At 36.4% G+C, this 17931-nt stretch overlaps 1 protein-coding gene across 2 annotated transcripts in view; it reads left to right on the top strand.

Annotated features, from left to right (window-relative positions):
* Positions 1 to 3286: 3286 nt before the first annotated feature.
* Positions 3287 to 17931, top strand: part of SH3RF3 (SH3 domain containing ring finger 3) — an 899869-nt gene continuing 885224 nt past the window's right edge. Inside the window, exon 1 of one of the 2 annotated variants that reach the window (XM_053707609.1) lies at positions 3287 to 4346. In XM_053707609.1, the coding sequence (XP_053563584.1) occupies positions 3768 to 4346 (579 nt within the window). In that variant the 5' untranslated portion in view covers positions 3287 to 3767. The remainder of the gene's footprint in view (positions 4347 to 17931) is intronic. The other variant, XM_053707610.1, reaches the window with a different exon arrangement.

Raw genomic sequence — 17931 nt, 5'->3', positions numbered from 1 at the left:
CCCTTGATTATCCCCTACCTTCATCACCCTTGTAAATAAATCCAGAATTTTTACCCCAAAATCTTTACGCCCCTTATCCCCAGTTGTAAATTGCCCCTCCTAAACTCTGCATCGTAGTCTTTCCATGCAAAACCGCCATAGGTTGTGTAACATTCTGCGATTAGGTGAATGTACCTTACCATCCGTTTCTCTTTTTCTGGATTTGCCGTGATAAAACACTAAGCGTATATCAACATTCTCTTCACCCCTTCCGTGAATATCTGCTTGACTTTCCTAGGCTTCCCATCATCACCCCTTGATTTAACAGCCAACGCCTCCCTTGTAATTTCAAATAAGTCTACGTATTTTCCCTTCTTTGCCCTGACCACTGTTTTTGCTTTTAAGTGCGTGCTCAGTGTCAATAATAATGTCCCCATGACTTCACGCTAAAATGTCCTTCCCTATTTCCCTGTCCCCCCCCCTTTTCCTTGTTTTGCGTAAATCTTCCTGACTATTTTCAGTATTTTATCGCAACCACCTCCCTTAACCTTATCCTCATCCGAATCCTATTCAGATGAGCTATTACTTCTAAATAACATTCTCTTACCCAGTGCCGGTTTCTGCGTGCTGTCTTTCTTGGCCTCTCCCTCCGTACTCTTGGCCGTCGTGGCTCACTCCTTCTGTTGCGTTGCTGTTGCTCCAGCCCTCTGTACTGCTTCCGGTTCAGATTGCTCCATCCCCTTGTCCGCTAGGCTTGGCATCCTCTCCCCATATCCCTGCTCGACCGTGCTCTGTAAAGTATGAATGTTATTAGACACTGTTTGTTTTTTTCTTTTGCCAGGGGCACTCCCTCCTTATTGCCCCTTGCTGTTCCCTGTGACTCCCCTTCCTCCCCCCCTTGTTGCCCTCCACAGACTTTTCCCCTCCTCTTCCATTATCATATACAAATTGCCCTCCATGTCCCTGATTATCCTAGGCCTGCAGTCTGTTCCTTGCCTAAGCCTTTTCACTGGCCTGCCCATCTCCTCCCATTCACTCTGAAAAAACTCTGAAACCCCTGTCTTCCCATCTATCTGAGTACTCCCCCCTTTGCCCCTAATATTCCCACCTATCAATGGGCCGAGTACCCGGCCTGCCAGGACCGCAGCACCAAATATCTCCCCCTTCTAACCTCCCTGCTTCCCCATATGGGCCCCTCCCCACCCAAGCCCTGCTATTGTCCCTAGGTTTGCGCCATCCCTCAGGGGCCCAGACGCTGTTGTGCTGCCAAGGGACATCGCCACTTGTGATCCGGGGCCCTCACACTATATTCCCACTCCTGCTGCATAGCGCCAGGGGGCCCTTCACCCCCGCTCATTTACTATGTATATGCCCCACTGGCGCGACGGTGAGGCCTCGCCGCCCACCCCTGCCGCCTGTGGTGCCTTCCCCCTGCCAGCATGCCCAGACTCTAGTGCCCGCTCCCTATTCCTATAAATGTCGGCCCCCCCAAGCCCTCTATCCCCTTGTGCATGCGGTATACTCCCCCCTGGGGACCCGTGGGGGGAAGAAAAACATGCTGGGACCCCAAAACTGTCCTGGGACCCTAACAATGGGCCACTGTGCTTCACCTGGGATGCGCACTGGATACCTGCTGGGCCTCTGACACTGACTGTAGCCGCTCACACCCCTCCCTCACTTACCATTTCTGTATGTGCCCTTACGGTCGTTTGCTGTGGGGGACTCACTGAACCACTGACCACACTGTCCGTTGCCGCTCCTGTTGTTGCCTTCTGACCTTGCTTACCCTTCTCTTTTTTCTTCAACTTCCTCTGTGCCATCAGGGCCCTGGTTCTCCATACTGACTCGCTGTCGTCGAGAAATCTCTTCGGTATTTTCCTGTTCCTAGTCGCCATCTTGGAAATCTTCACAATATGTTGGATGACCTGTTGAAACAAAGAAAAAACGTTAGAATGGCTCCTGCTTGCTGTGCCTCTCCCTAAGTATCCCTGGCGCCTCCTCCGCCTTTGTCCCTCTCAGCCAATCCCTATGGGTCTCACCCCCTTCACCATTCCCCACTCAGGCAGCCCAGCCCTTATTGGGCTCCTGTGCGCATGCGCTTCCTCCGCCATCGTTAACAGTAAAAGTGTTTACATTGAGAGAGGAAATGGGGAGTTAGACTGTTAGCAAGTATTTTTCCAAAATACATAGGGCCTCACACTGCACTGCAAATAAATATTATCCTCAGCATTTTGTGGGATCGCACCATATTGAGATCAAGGATTCATTTTATTGCTTTTGGAATTTTTTTTATTTTACCTGCAATAGAATCCAGTCCATATTTAAAAAAACAAACTAACATATTTATACTCTAGTGAAAATAACATAGCACTGCAGAAATAAATGATATTGCACTAACGTTCAAAATTCGCCTGTCAGCCTGTCAGCCGTTCCTGGCATAAAACAGCAAACTATTTTTAATTTCCTCTAGGGGGCGATATAGTATAATCAACACTATTATTTTCTTTGTAAAATTTTGGCATAGTAATTCATTACAAGCAAGCTGAAGAGCGGCTTAGCTAAATTACGAATAATTGTGGTTATCTATATTCTTGAGACAGACAGTTGCACTTGCATGTAGTTGTATGTAGAGCCAATCCTGTCTACTGTAATTGTGTCTTATGGTATTTTATTACATACTTGTAAAGAAACATCGTTCTCACAACACGGCTGTTACTGTATGTTTTTTTCTAATACTTTATTTCCTCTTCCTTACAATTTTTTCTTGTACTATCAGTCTCCATATTCAGCCAGTATAAAGTAGAGCAGGGCTTCAGCACATAAGCAGATCCCCAAACAAACATATGATAGTAGGGCAAGTTTGCAAAAGTTATTTTTATTCTTATTCTAGTGGTTAAAAGCAGCCACAGGTTTTCAAGTGTTATTGTAATTCTTTGCAATGTGAATTATTTGAACTATTTTATGTTTGTACATTTGTATACACGGACGTGAATGGTTACATATAAATAAAGTTGCGTGGTGCTTACTGCCTTTCCATAATAAGTCTTTTCTATATCCCGCTAGTATTAGTCTGCACTAATTCTCTGGTGATCACAGGGAAAACATCTGGCAGAGTGGATTTGTTATTTGCAAGAGCTGCTCTTGCCCTGGTTAGCGAGGGTTTGTCTGCCAGCCGTGCAGGGTACAATCACTTTGTATAGAAGGAACAGCAGCTCTGACATTCAGCTCCTCCCTCACACAGAGGAGGCAGAGTCTGCTCATGTTACAGTTCTTGCTATGGAGCTGCAGACAGCAGCAGCGGGGGTGAGGGACACGCACAAACCTACACACTGGGAGCCGTCTTCTGTCCTGCAGCACATGCTTCTTATCATAGCTCCTGAACACGGAAACAGCCATTATTTTATATGTAACTAATCAGCGGAGAGCACATTTCCTCATATGCTTATTTCATCGCTTTTGTCAATCAAGGGTGGCTGGGTCTGTGTGACTGTCCATCTGCTGCCACTGACATGCACTTGTATTTTCTTTGCTCACCTGCACATTTTTACACTTCAAAGTTGCTGTCAAATGCTGGAGGATCCCTTTGGATACTGCACTGATGGAAATGAAGATCTCCAGGTTGACTAAATGTAAAGGGAACTTGTCTGCTCTATAGGAAACCTGATTCTATTATTATTTTGTAACTGCATGAGCGTTTCCCTGAGCGTTAGATCTCAGAAGATTTGGGGGTTCCTTTGCACTTCTGTATAGTTTTCCTTCTGGGTATCTCACCCAGGCCGCTAGTCTAGATGCTCCTCGGGGCATCCTGGTTGTGTACCTCCAAAGGACCACAGAAACCATCCAAGGGTGAGGAAGAGGAGAGGAGAAGGGAGAGGAGAGGCAGGAGGGAAGGTGGGAACGGTGGTGGAGGAGGAGGTGGCGGTGGTAGTGGAGAAGAAATGGATGAGTCTTCGTTGCTGGATTTGCTGGAGTGTTCTGTGTGCTTGGAGAGGTTGGACACTACAGCCCGTGTGCTGCCGTGCCAGCATACCTTCTGTCGCCGCTGTTTGCAGAGCATAGTGAGCTCTAGGAATGAGCTGCGGTGCCCCGAGTGCCGCATTCTAGTGGAGTGTGGGGTGGATGATTTGCCAGCCAATATCCTACTGGTCAGGCTGCTGGATGGCATCCGCCAGAGACCTAGGGGTAGCCCTAATGGGAGCCCCACAGCAAGTGGCCACCAGAGCAGCAGCAACAACAGTAACAACTGTGCTAGCCCTGGGTGCTCAGCTGCAGGAGGAACCAGTGCTCCTCATGCCACTAACGCTGTGTGCACCCCCAGTCTAAGGGATCTGGCCTCTGCCAGTCAGAATGGCTTGTTGCTGACCAAGGTAGGTGCCTGTTATATAGCTGATTTCTATGTGTTCTGTTCATTTAATAGTTTACACACCAGTGTATTTTGTTGATAACTTTCTGTTCAGTTTGTAAGATGTATTCCACTGTGCTTCATGTTATTGCTATTAGAAACAAGTAACTCACACTGTTATTCTAGCATCCTCTATGCTGAAAGGTCTTTTCATTTCACTTCCCAAACTATTGTGTTTTATCTTTATGAAACACAAGTTATAAAAGAATGTGTAGTTTTCCTAAGATGACTTTATCCATCAGTAGTAACACAATAACATAATGTTTTCTATCATCTATCTACCTATGTATCTATTATCTATCTATCATCTGTCTAATCTATCTGTATTATCTATCTATCTGTCTAATCTATCTATCTATTCTATCTATCATCTGTCTAATATATCTGTATAATCTATCTATTCTATCTATCATCTCTCTATCTTTGTATCATCTATCGATCATCTGTCTAATCTATCTGTCTAATCTATCTATATATCTGTCTATCTGTCTAATCTATCTATCTATCTGTCTGTCTGTCTGTCTGTCTAATCTATCATCTATCTATCTATCTATCTATCTATCTATCTATCTATCTATCTATCTATCTATCTATCTATCTATCATCTGTCTAATATATCTGTATAATCTATCTATATATCTATCTATCCTCTATCTATCATCTGTCTAATCTATCTGTATAATCTATCTATCTGCCTATCTATCTATCTATCTATCTATCTATCTATCATCTATCTATCTATCTATCTATCTATCTATCTATCTATCTATCTATCTATCTGTCTGTCTGTCTGTCTGTCTGTCTGTCTAATCTATCTATCAATCAATCAATCATCTATCTGTCTGTATATCTATCTATCTATCAATCAATCAATCATCTATCTGTCTGTATATCTATCTATCTATCTATCTATCTATCTATCTATATATCTATCTATCTATCTATCTATCTATCTGATCTATCTATCTATTGATCTATCTATTATCTATCTATCTATCTATCTATCTATCTATCTATCTATCTATCTATCTATCTATCTATCTATCTATCTGTCTGTCTGTCTGTCTGTCTGTCTGTCTAATCTATCCATCTATCTATCTATCTATCTATCTATCTATCTATCTATCTATCTATCTATCATCTGTCTAATATATCTGTATAATCTATCTATATATCTATCTATCCTCTATCTATCATCTGTCTAATCTATCTGTATAATCTATCTATCTGTCTATCTATCTATCTGCCTATCTATCTATCTATCTATCTATCTATCTATCTATCTATCTATCTATCTATCTATCTGTCTGTCTGTCTGTCTGTCTGTCTGTCTGTCTGTCTGTCTGTCTGTCTGTCTAATCTATCTATCAATCAATCAATCATCTATCTGTCTGTATATCTATCTATCTATCTGATCTATCTATCTATTGATCTATCTATCTATCTATCTATCTATCTATCTATCTATCTATCTATCTATCTATCTATCTGTCTGTCTGTCTGTCTGTCTGTCTGTCTGTCTGTCTGTCTGTCTAATCTATCTATCTATCTATCTATCTATCTGATCTATCTTTCTATTGATCTATCTATTATCTATCTATCGATCTATCTATCTGTCTGTCTGTCTGTCTATCTATCTATCTGTATAATATATCTATTCTATCTATATATCATCTATGTATCTATCTATCATCTGTCTAATCTATCTATTCTATCTATCTATCATCTATCTACTATCTGTCTAATCTATCTTCCTAATCTATCTATCATCTCTCTATCTATCTATCTATCTATCTATCTATCGATCTATCTATCTGTCTATCATCTGTCTAATATATTTGTATAATCTATCTATTATATCTGCCTATCATCTATCTGTCTGTCTGTCTGTCTGTCTGTCTAATCTATCTATCTATCTATCTATCTATCTATTTATCAATCATCTATCTGTATGTCTGTCTAATCTATCTATCTATCTATCTATCTATCTATCTGTCTATTTATCATCTATCATCTGTCTATTCTATCTATCTAGTTAGTCTGTTTATAGGTAAACCTTGCATTAGTGTTCTCACAATACTTAAATAGACCCACATACATTTAATGGAATTTGAAATACCTTGGATTTCTGGGCTGTTACCATAATAAACTTGGGTTTTCTTTATGTAAATCCAGTTGCCAATTCCCTTTTTGTGTTTGGAGAATAAATATTTCTTTTTAAAAACTGGATAGAATCAGTGTCTGTCCTGTGATTGTGTTTCTTGACAAAGTTCTTTATTTATCTATCAATCAATCATCTATCTGTCGGTATAGCTATCTATCTATCTATCTATCTATCTATCTATCTATCTATCTATCTATCTATCTATCTATCTATCTATCTATCTATCTATCTATCTATCTATCTGATCTATCTATCTATTGGTCGATCTATTATCTATCTATCTATCTATCTATCTATCTATCTATCTATCTATCTATCTATCTGTCTGTCTGTCTGTCTGTCTGTCTGTCTGTCTGTCTGTCTGTCTGTCTATCTGTATAATCTATCTATTCTATCTATGTATCATCTATGTATCTATCTATCTATCTATCTATCTATCTATCTATCTATCTATCTATCTATCTATCTATCTATCTATCATCTGTCTAATCTATATATTCTATCTATCTATCTATCTATCTATCTATCATCTATCTACCATCTGTCTAATCTATCTGCCTAATCTATCTATCATCTATCTATATATCTATCTATCTATCTATCTATCTATCTATCTATCTATCTATCTATCTATCTATCTATCATATATCTAATATTTTTGTATAATCTATCTATTATATCTGCCTATCATCTATCTATCTATCTATCTATCTATCTATCTATCTATCTATCTATTTATCAATCATCTATCTGTATGTCTGTCTAATCTATCTATCTATCTATCTATCTATCTATCTATCTATCTATCTATCTATCTATCTATTTATCATCTATCATCTGTCTAATATATCTATCTATCTATCTATCTATCTATCTATCTAGTTAGTCTGTCTATAGGTAAACCTTGCATTAGTGTTCTCGCAATACTTAAATAGACCCACATACATTTAATGGAATTTGAAATACCTTGGAGTTCTGGGCTGTTTCCATAATAACCTTGGGTATTCTTTATGTAAATCCAGTTGTCAATTCCCTTTTTGTGTTTGGAGAATAAATGTTTCTTTTTAATAACTGGATAGAATCAGTGTCTGTCCTGTGATTGCGTTTCTTGAAAAAGTTCTTTATTTCTGTTACATAAAGTTCTGAAAAATCTTTTTATTCTTGGGCATTGATTATTTTTTTTTTTGTCTGGGGCCAGGGTTAGATGATGCTATAAATCAGTCTCTATTTGCTGTTGCATAGATCCTGCAGTGCATTGCTGAACAGTCAAATGTTATATTGTGTGATATAGCTAAATGTGTGCAAAGCAGATAAACATATCCAGGTATATTTATTTATTATATCTTTATATTTAAAAGGGTTTGCAACATTACAAAAAAGCAAAAGTTAACACAAATATATATTAATATAGCATTATGTCTTAGAGGGACACAGATAGATAGAGCATGCAAATTTAGGCAACTTTGTAATTTACTCCTATTATCAATTTTTATTTGTTCTCTTGCTATCTTTATTTGAAAAAGAAGGCATCTAAGCTAAGGAGACAGTAATATTTTGGTTCAGACCCTGGACAGCACTTGTTTATTGGTGGTTGAATTTATCCACCAATCAGCAAGAACAACCCAAGTTGTTCACCAAAAATGGTACGGCATCTAAACTTACATTCTTGCTTTTCAAATAAAGATACCAAGAGAATGAAGAACATTTGATAATAGGAGTAAATTAGAAAGTTGATTAAAACTGCATGCTATATCTGAATCACAAAAGAAAAAATGTGGGTTCAGTGTCCATTTAAGTCTACACTTGCATGTATTTTTGCAGCACTTTATTAACTTGGTAATGTTTTTGTTATTTAAAAACAAGGAATGTAATTAGATTATCACTTACTCTACATTTATATTTCCCCACTTGTGCTAGGAAGGTATAATATTATTATTAATAATAACAATAATAATAAAACTGTATCTAGATCTATCTATATATATTAATCTATATAGAACACTGACTACCCAGATACAATTTAAATACATGGCCTGTTTTATGAAGGATCTGATTATGTTTAAATAAACTGTCCTTTTAAAGTTCAAAGTGTTATTTTTTTTTCTCTCATTATCTTTTGTTCACTTTTTACCATACACAGATGTACATAGATATTAGATACAACACATATATCAGTATCTACATTCATGGAGTGTGAGCCTTTCTTTTATTGCATTGAGTGCTTATTAAAGCATTAACATAATGGTTGGGGGGTTCCTGCACTGCAATGCAAGCCCTACAAATATCCCTTTTTCCTGTCACCATTACATTCTGCTAGCTTGGATTACTATACATTGCTGGGTCTCATTCATGAAAACAATCAGTATAATTAATATAACATTTGCTATTTGGGGAAAAATAAATGGATTTTTTTTTTTTTTTTTTAAATGAATTAATCTTGTGTAGAGGTCTTGTAGGATAAGTGTTAGAAGTAACCGCAACATAAATATTTGTTTGAAAAACAGAGAACTTTAGATCTTTTCTCACACAAAAGGGGACTCAGATCACTTAACATTCAAGGCTTGGCTACTGCGGGTCATCAGCTGATAAATAATATTTATTGCTACACAGCTTAAAGGTTTTGTCTCTGAAGGTTAAAATTCTGATTTGAACCTGTGAGGATTTTAACAAGTAATGAGTTTATGCTGCAAACTTACATTATCTCTTGATTATCTGATGGTTTTCCCCAGTAGAATGATGTGTTCCTTAGTGTTGAGAGCATGTGCAGTATGTCTATGAAAAGTTATCCTTAACTGCAGGATGATAACAAAGGGGCATTTAGCACACTTACTGATGAAATGGCAGAGGCTAATCTCCCATGTGTCTGGGAAGGGGGAGGTGTTACATATTGTACAAGTGTATATTGCAGCAGCAGTAATTTTATTTTAATGACAGAGATTATCATTTTCTTTTGGATCATGTTTATTCACTAATTTTATGCTGAAGACTGACATATTTGATCACACTGCTTTGCTTTTTACTTTGTATTATTTTGCTGTTTAGTTTAAATAACTTGGAACTTTAAATGGTTATAATGCTCTAAACAACATATAAACAATAAAGAGCAGTGACTTAGCTGTACCTGGAACTAAACCACAAAGTGCTTAGTCTTATATGTTGTGTTTGAGGATCATGCATCATTTATAATTATAATCTACTCCTCTCTCTAACATATTTCACTTAATTTACTGCTGAATGTAATTGTTACAGAAATTATCTCTACCTATAGAGAAAGATGGATTTCTCATTAGGCAGTTAAAGCAGATGTCCATGGGCACTTTGTCTCATTGGGAACCCCCTGGCTAATCAAGTGCTGACATTTTGCATTACAAGTTTATCCAACAAATTTTATTATAAGTAATTTATTAAGAATCTCAAAGGCTGTAAAAACAATGCAACATATTTCCTACAATTGTTTTTCAGTATTACAAAACTCCCAGATAATATTTGCAACTTTTTTTTTATTTTATTGAGACTGCTGTCATAAAATGTCATCATATGAAGGGCATAATGGTCAAAGTTGAAATTTGCATTGTTACATTTCAAATTTGAATATAAGCATTTTTTAAACAAATTTGTGTAAGCAAAAAGGCTATTACTAAATGCCATCACTGTTTGCTGGGTATATGTATATATGATGCACGTGTCTAGCGCACCTGCATTCTACCACCCCACCTGCTCAGATAGGTGGCACCAACATGTATCATGTCAGCTTTGCCTTACTATATTAGCAGGTGCATTGTTTGAACACAGGAGCACTTTGGATGTGCAGCATATCTAGATATGCTACTAAAGCAGTAATATGTTTTTCTTGAAGCATTTTTGTTCATACAAGTATATTGCAAAACTGTGTATTTTAAATGGAAAGGCAATTGTGCACATTTTAAGTGAACTGTGCAATTGTTTCCTGATTACTTTAAAAACCTTGAAGAAGATGCATAACATGATGTAATCACATGCTCTTTATTGAATTGTAATGGTATACAATATATAAACTAAAACAGATTTTTTGTTTAGCCAGAAAAGAATGCCAATGCATTATATTCCTGTTCTGAATGGACATTTCCAAGGGTTACTTCAGTAGTTTGAATAGTGTGATTAATTAGAGACTGCATAACACAGGGTCACGTTATGTATGCCACAGTGGGGATCAACGGGCATAATATTGCAAATTAAAACTTAGTGCCACTGTCTTGCATAAACAAACTGTAGTTAAAGGGACAGTCAAGTAAAAAAAAACGTTCATGATTCAAATAGGGCATGCAATTTTAAACAACTTTCCAATTTACTTTTATCACCAATTTTGCTTTGTTCTCTTGCTATTCTTAGTTGAAAGCTAAACCTAGGAGGTTCATATGCTAATTTCTTAGACCTTGAAGGCCGACCTCTAATATAAATGCATTTTGACGGATAACATTGAGCTCATGCATGAATTTACCGAGGAGTGAGCGGTATGCAAGTCTGTCAAAAGAACTGAAATAAGGGGGCAGTCTGCAGAGGTTTAGATACAAGGTAATTACAGAGGTAAAATGTGTATTATTATAACTGTGTTATGCAAAACTGGGGAATGGGTAATTAAGGGATAATCTATCTTTTAAAACAACAAAAATTCTGGTGTTTACTGTCCCTTTAAGCTTGAAGTCTTAATTCATAGAGGAAGAGGGAAGCAGCTGGTCCTATGTGTGTAGCCAATTATTTATGTTCTTAAAGGGGCATAAAAGTTCCAAATGCGTTAGAGTCCTTTACTTAAAAATGGAATAAAAACACAGAGTTTTAAACGTCTGCTGAGTTGTATACAGTTGGTGATCTAATCAGGGGCGTTATATGTTAGTAGTCACCAATAAGTGTCTGTGTACAGCTTAGGACAGGAGTAGAACTGCATTGCCAAGGTTGAGTGGATATTCCTATGTGATTAATGCTTTAACAGTTGTTGATTACAGCATTTTACTGATGCATTTTTATTTAAAATAACCCCAGCTCTTACAGAAAAAATGCACAGCCATAATACAGGATGTTAATAATTACAATGATATTTTTTTATGTTGTCATTAATTTCGCTTTGTTTATTTATAACTGCACTTTCAATTAAAATGTGTAAACAGTTACAAATAGTTTAGGTCAGGGCACAGAACATTGTGTTGTTGATTTCCCTCTAAAGATCAATATCGGATAAATGTGATCATGACAAATTTCATAACTTTGCTTCCAGCTTAAACTGATTCTAAGAGAAATGAAGCTGACAAAAATGTATTCTGCATAATTTAAACTGATAATCCCCTTTAGGCATTCTTGTTCATCTCAATGGGATAAACTATGTAGTGGAAAAGAAAAATATATAAATGGGATATTTCTTGTAATCTCTTAAAATAATCCAGCTTGATGTCATGAATTGAAACATATTTTTGTTTGTACAACACAGACTTTCCAAAAAAGGGTAGCTTTTCTTTCCCTTCAGTTAAAGGGATATGAAACCCACATTTTTTCTTTCATGGTTCAGACAGAGCATGCAATTTTAAGCAACTTTCTTAATACTCCTTTTATCAATTTTTCTTCATTCTCTTAGTATCTTTATTTGAAAAGCAGGAATCTAAAGCTTAGGAGCCGGCCCATTTTTGGTTCAGTACCCTGGGTAGCACTTGCTGATTGGTGGCTACGATTTGATGAAAATGTCTATGGTCCCATATTGGTAATATCAAAACGCACGCAAGAGATATCGGGAAAGTGAAAGTTAGTGACACATCAGATAATATTATCAGTAAGTTTAGGGAGTAAATAACATATAAAGGTGCATTCTAATGGAAAAATTATTCTAAAATTGTTAGAACATGTCATTTTCAAATTACATGCTGGCTAGTCGGCCTCACAACCTTCCAAATCAACTACCTTTTTATGCTTGGAAGTTGGAATATTATGTGAATCTACAAAAACCCCAACTGTTTAAATGGTAATCCCAGAATGTGAGATGAGCAGAACTATACACTCACACTCCTTCCATTTGGGTTGCCCATCTCTGCTTCTTATTGGCTGCTAGCTGTACTCTCTTTATTCCCATTTCTACTCCACTTGCATTGTTTAGTGGTGGTATTTTAGAGAGGAACAAGGCAAGAGTAGAAAGAAGCAATTGATTTCTCATAGACCTTGTGAATGAATTATTGTGTATGTGATTATATGTGTGTCTGTTTTTTCTATTGTCTTGGGGTGATAATGTGTATGTGATTATGTGTATGTAGCTGACAGCTTGTGTCTCACAAATGGCCCATACAAGCACAATGTCAGGAACCTAGCAATGACCCTGGAATTATGCAGTCTCTCTTGATTTACATTCTCATGTTTATGTGACTAATGTCATTTATATAGTGACACATATGTGTATGTGGGTAGAATAAAGATGAGAACATTAAACTATAGAATGGTTTGCATTGTATGTAGAAAAATAAATCTGCTTATTGTATGTGGAAAATTATGTTTGCTTTGTAATGTAAAAACAGAAAATGCATCTAATATAGGTATATGAAATATACTTCTACTAACACTGCTAGTAAAAAGTTAAGTTTGTATTAATATTTCATTCAATTTTCTTTCATGCGTTGGAGTTACTTTGTGAATTTACCCATAATCCCATATGTTCATATTAATTGAGCTAAACACTAGATTTAATTTATATTATGCTACAAGCTAAAAAAAGGTTTTTATGTGAAAAGATTATTGAGGTTATATCACTAGTGCAACAAGCTAAGCATAGTGAAATGCTTTGGAAATATGTCAGTGTTCTATGTCCTCAGGGAAGCAGCAATGCTTTGCATGAAACCTAGAGGGATTATGCATAAAAAGGAAAAAAATACCATGTAATTTATGCATAATGTCTAACTGAAGCGGTAACTGTGTAGTCATTGCAAAACAGAATAAGAAACATGTATGTGTGTAATATATATATATAAAAAAAAGATCTGCACGCACTGGACTTTCCACACAAGATTTTTAATGTGTAAAGTGAAGTTTCGGGGATGAAACCGCCCCTTCCTCAGGGTCTGAGGAAGGGGATGGTTTGAACCCCGAAACGTCACTTTACACATTAAAACTCTTGTGTGGAAAGTCCAGTGCGTGCAGATCTTTTTTTGGCATATAAACTTTGATGTTCCTGACACCCTGGCAAGATACTTTGAAGTGAGAGTGCAAATCCTCTTGGATTATTTTATTATATACAGTATATATATATATATATATATATATATATATAAACACACACACACAATCACACATATTAACATAAAAATGCAATGTGCCTTCAGTAACCCCTTCCTGCTGGAAGTTGTACTTTCCAACAGGTGTTAGTGATGTGTTATTTCTTTTTTGGTTGTGCTGACAGATATTTTTTCAGTGAGTTACCACAGGGACATAATCACTCTTGTTGTTCATTGTCAGCTGTTTCTTTCCCATCAAATGTTCAGTGCAAGTTCTGTTGCAGACTTTCTGCTAGGCCTGGGAGCTTATTCTGAAGGCTATAAACTTTGGCAGCCAGAGTGGGAGATGTGAAGAGGTTGAGACATGTTGTGTTTTCTATTGAATCAAAAGTACCAGTGGGGTTTAATGAGAAATAAATAAACCATGCCATGTTGTTTAAATGTAATTCATTAAAAAGTGGTTAGGATGTCACTATAAAAAAATAAAATAACCAAGTCTCCTATGGTGTCAGTCTCACAATATTTTAGTATAAAATAGGTGAAAGTACTTATCCTTTAAAGAGAGACGGTGAACACCTTGTAATTACAATACATTTCTGTTGTGTTGCTGTAGAATAACATATTCGCCAAGTAAAAAAACTTAACATCCTTTTTACTGCAATCAATAGCAAAATTCCAGCAATTGCCATATTTGGAGTAGCCAATCTGGGATTTAGTCTGCAGACAACAAGGCTATTCACAGTCATTAAGTATTGCAAAGTTGTTTTATTATACATGACTAAACATTTTATATAAAAATATTTAGGTGTTTACTGTCCCTTTAACATTTCTGTGCATTGTTAAAATAGTTGCTGTATGTGTGACTCGCTATACAAGAGCTACTATTTTTTTGTATACCAGCTTTTTTTTTTTTTTTTTGTACACTTTTGGCTTATTTATTACATTTATGATGTAACCTTGCATTTGAAATACACATTGGAGTCCTAAGGGCTTCATTAAATGGATTTTAAATGCATTTTTTTAGATAAGTAGTATATGTCAACAATTAAGTTTTGCACTGCAAATTAATTGTGTGCAAAATAAATGTAGTACAATCATTTTAAATATTGGTTTTAAACAGTAATGCTGTTTGGCAGTTCAGAAGCATATTGAGTATATTTCTCTTATCCCTTTCTCTTTGGTCAAGTGGGGGAAGCTATAAATGGAGGCTCTGCCCTGATCAAGCAGTCACTGACTGGGTAGAAATTTTCAGGCTTAGGGCTCAGAATTCTTCAGAATTCAGTTTAGCTTCTCTGAGGCACTAGAAATACTGCAGTTTTGTAGATTTAAATTACAGGAAAAATAGGCACGTTACTGCAAACTTTTTAAGACTTATACATTTTATTGGAAATTAAATCATGTAGGTTTTAGATATGTACTTGCAAAAAATAATATATATATATATATGTATCCTGTAAGAATGCTGTGCATACTGTAAATCCTATAAGTGTGATACAGAGATTATACCGGATGCACAAATAATGACAGTAACCATTTCTAGAGCAATTATCTCTAGTGGGTACCCTAGTTGAGACTGAGTGCTTAAGAGCTGGAAGGGACATGGCTACAATTATCTTATGTATTAGAAGGATCTCACAGTGGTCCTGTCAGAAATGTTACTCTCATGTTTCTTAGTGATAACATTTTTTATCTGACATTTCTGTGTTATACAGGTTATGCAGGTGCACAGCATGGAAAGCTGACACACTTTATTATTAATTGTCATTACTGCTTGTACAAATTGCTCCAGTTACAAACATAACATCTGTTCTGCGCCAGCTACGAATAAAGTTTTCATTTTTACAAGGTGTCATAATGTATTTTGCTCACATAATGTGTATAAGAAACTGATGCAGCATAAGTCATTGTATAGTGTACTCGTCTCAACTAACTTTCTTTAAAGATTTAGATATCTTTCTTGTATGGATAACTGGTAAATTAGCATTCTCTGTTCTAAACATTTGAGTTAGTGGAAACAAAATGACACAAATCCGTGAAGAGGGATAAAATTGACTTTTCTAACATGCTAAATCTCTATTTAAAGCATATTTTATTGGAGGTGTCTAAATAACTCCCATTAGCTATTTATACATGTGCATAGAAAACCTTGCCTGTGTGTGGCTGTCATTGTGTATACATTGGATATGCTTCTGGCCAGGCATTGACCTATAGATAGAATGTTAGTAGATGAAGATGTTTGTGATAAACTCTTACTGCAAAAAATAACTTTTGCTCTGACTGGTAAACTTAAAGGGACACAATACTCATATGCTATATCACTTGAAAGAGATGCAGCCTAACTGTAAAAAGCTGACATGAAAATATCACATGAACATCTCTATGTTAAAAGGGAAGATATTTTACATCACAATTTCTTTAGCTCCCCAAGCAGCTAGGTCCCAGAACTAAATTGGAAAGTTGTTTAAAATGACACAATCTATCTGAATATTAAAAGTTTCATTTTATTTTACTGTCCCATTAAACACAGTGACAAAAATAACTTGCTTATAGAAAAGTTTATCATAGGAACGAAACTGAGCGTTTTATTTATTTATTTTTTGCAAGAATGTCTCTTCATTGTTTTTCTTGCATGTTTCTTAAAGGGACATAAAACCTAATTATTTTGTCATGATTAAGATAGAGCATGCAATTTTAAACAACTTTCCAATTTACTTCTATTGTCTAGTTTGTTTTGTTTTCTTGGTATCCCTTGTTGAAAAGAATACCTAGGTATGTCTATGAGCTGCTGATTGATGGCTGTGCATAAATGCCTCATGTTATTGGCTGACCCAAAGCTGTAAGCTACTGCATTGCTGCTCCTTCAACAAATATACATAGAGAAATAAGCAAATTAGATAAAGAACAAACTGGAGAATTGTTTAAAATTGTATTCAATTTCTATCTGAATCATAAAAGAAACATTTTGGGTTTCATGTCCCTAGCTAGTCAGTTCAGCTAGTTATTTCTGTAAATGATAACATAGAAGTTTTCCACTAATTAACAAAAGCAATTCTTATTACAAATATTGTAACTGCAAAAAACTGACATGCAAATATCAACTGATTTCTATGTAAAAAGGGATGATACGTGCTCTGCAAACAGGTATACTTCAGCTGCTCTCCAGCTGCAAGTTAAAAAAGCAAACAAAAAAAAAAAAAAAAACAATAGCCAATCAGCATCAGCAGTGCTGAAGTCATGCTTTGCTTTGCTGTGATCTCATGAGATTTCACTGAAATCTTATGAGATTTTATAGTAAATTTCCTTAAACTGAATAGGAAAATAACATTACTGTGCCTGCACATGCCAGATGCACACTCCATTGAGACTCCAGTGACTAGCATTCTGATTGGCTGATTAAAGTCTCTATACAGTGGGGTGTGAATACTTAGGACATTTTTAGGTAAATATCTTCCTTTTTTACACAGAGATGTTCAGGTTATATTTTCTAGTCAACCTTTTACAGCTATGCTGCATCACTTTCAAGTACTTCAATATTTGGGTATCATGTCCTTTTAATAAAACAGAGCATGTAACATGCAATGTTTTTGTAGCACTCTCCAAGGATCGTCACTCTTACATGTTCTTAAATGCAGCTTCCAGGGTGCTCTGGGTAAATAATGCACAAATTATCAATATATGCTCCGGCACTCTCCGATTGATTCCAATATCCTTTATTTCCCTGTGACATTTGGGGATGGTGCCCCTTTATCAGACATACAATAATAGTACAAAACATATCCCCTTTAGTACCCCACCGACAAGTACAGTAGCCCATCACGGATCTCCGCCAGAGTTCCCTATATGCAACTGCACATGCACCGGGAATACTACGGAAAGCCGGACCGGTTCAGCCAACTCCTTGACCTACTACTACAGGTTTCATGGTCTGTTGAAAGGAGAGAGGAAAAAAGACAGTGCATCTCTGATTCAAGTGAAATTTATTAACACCTGGTTAAAAGTGCATAAGTATTGCATGTACAAGATAAAACCTCATATGGGAACATACATGGTCTGGTGAAACACATACTGTCACTAACATATGCAGGGGAGGGGGGGTGTCATCTCTTTCTTCTTTACCAGCCCTTTACTCTGGGTGTCCCAGCCTAACCTCATCAACAGTGATAAAT

The sequence above is a fragment of the Bombina bombina genome, chromosome 3 (assembly GCF_027579735.1).
Source record: "Bombina bombina isolate aBomBom1 chromosome 3, aBomBom1.pri, whole genome shotgun sequence".
NCBI lineage: Eukaryota > Metazoa > Chordata > Amphibia > Anura > Bombinatoridae > Bombina > Bombina bombina.
This window is presented reverse-complemented; position numbering and strand designations above follow the sequence as displayed.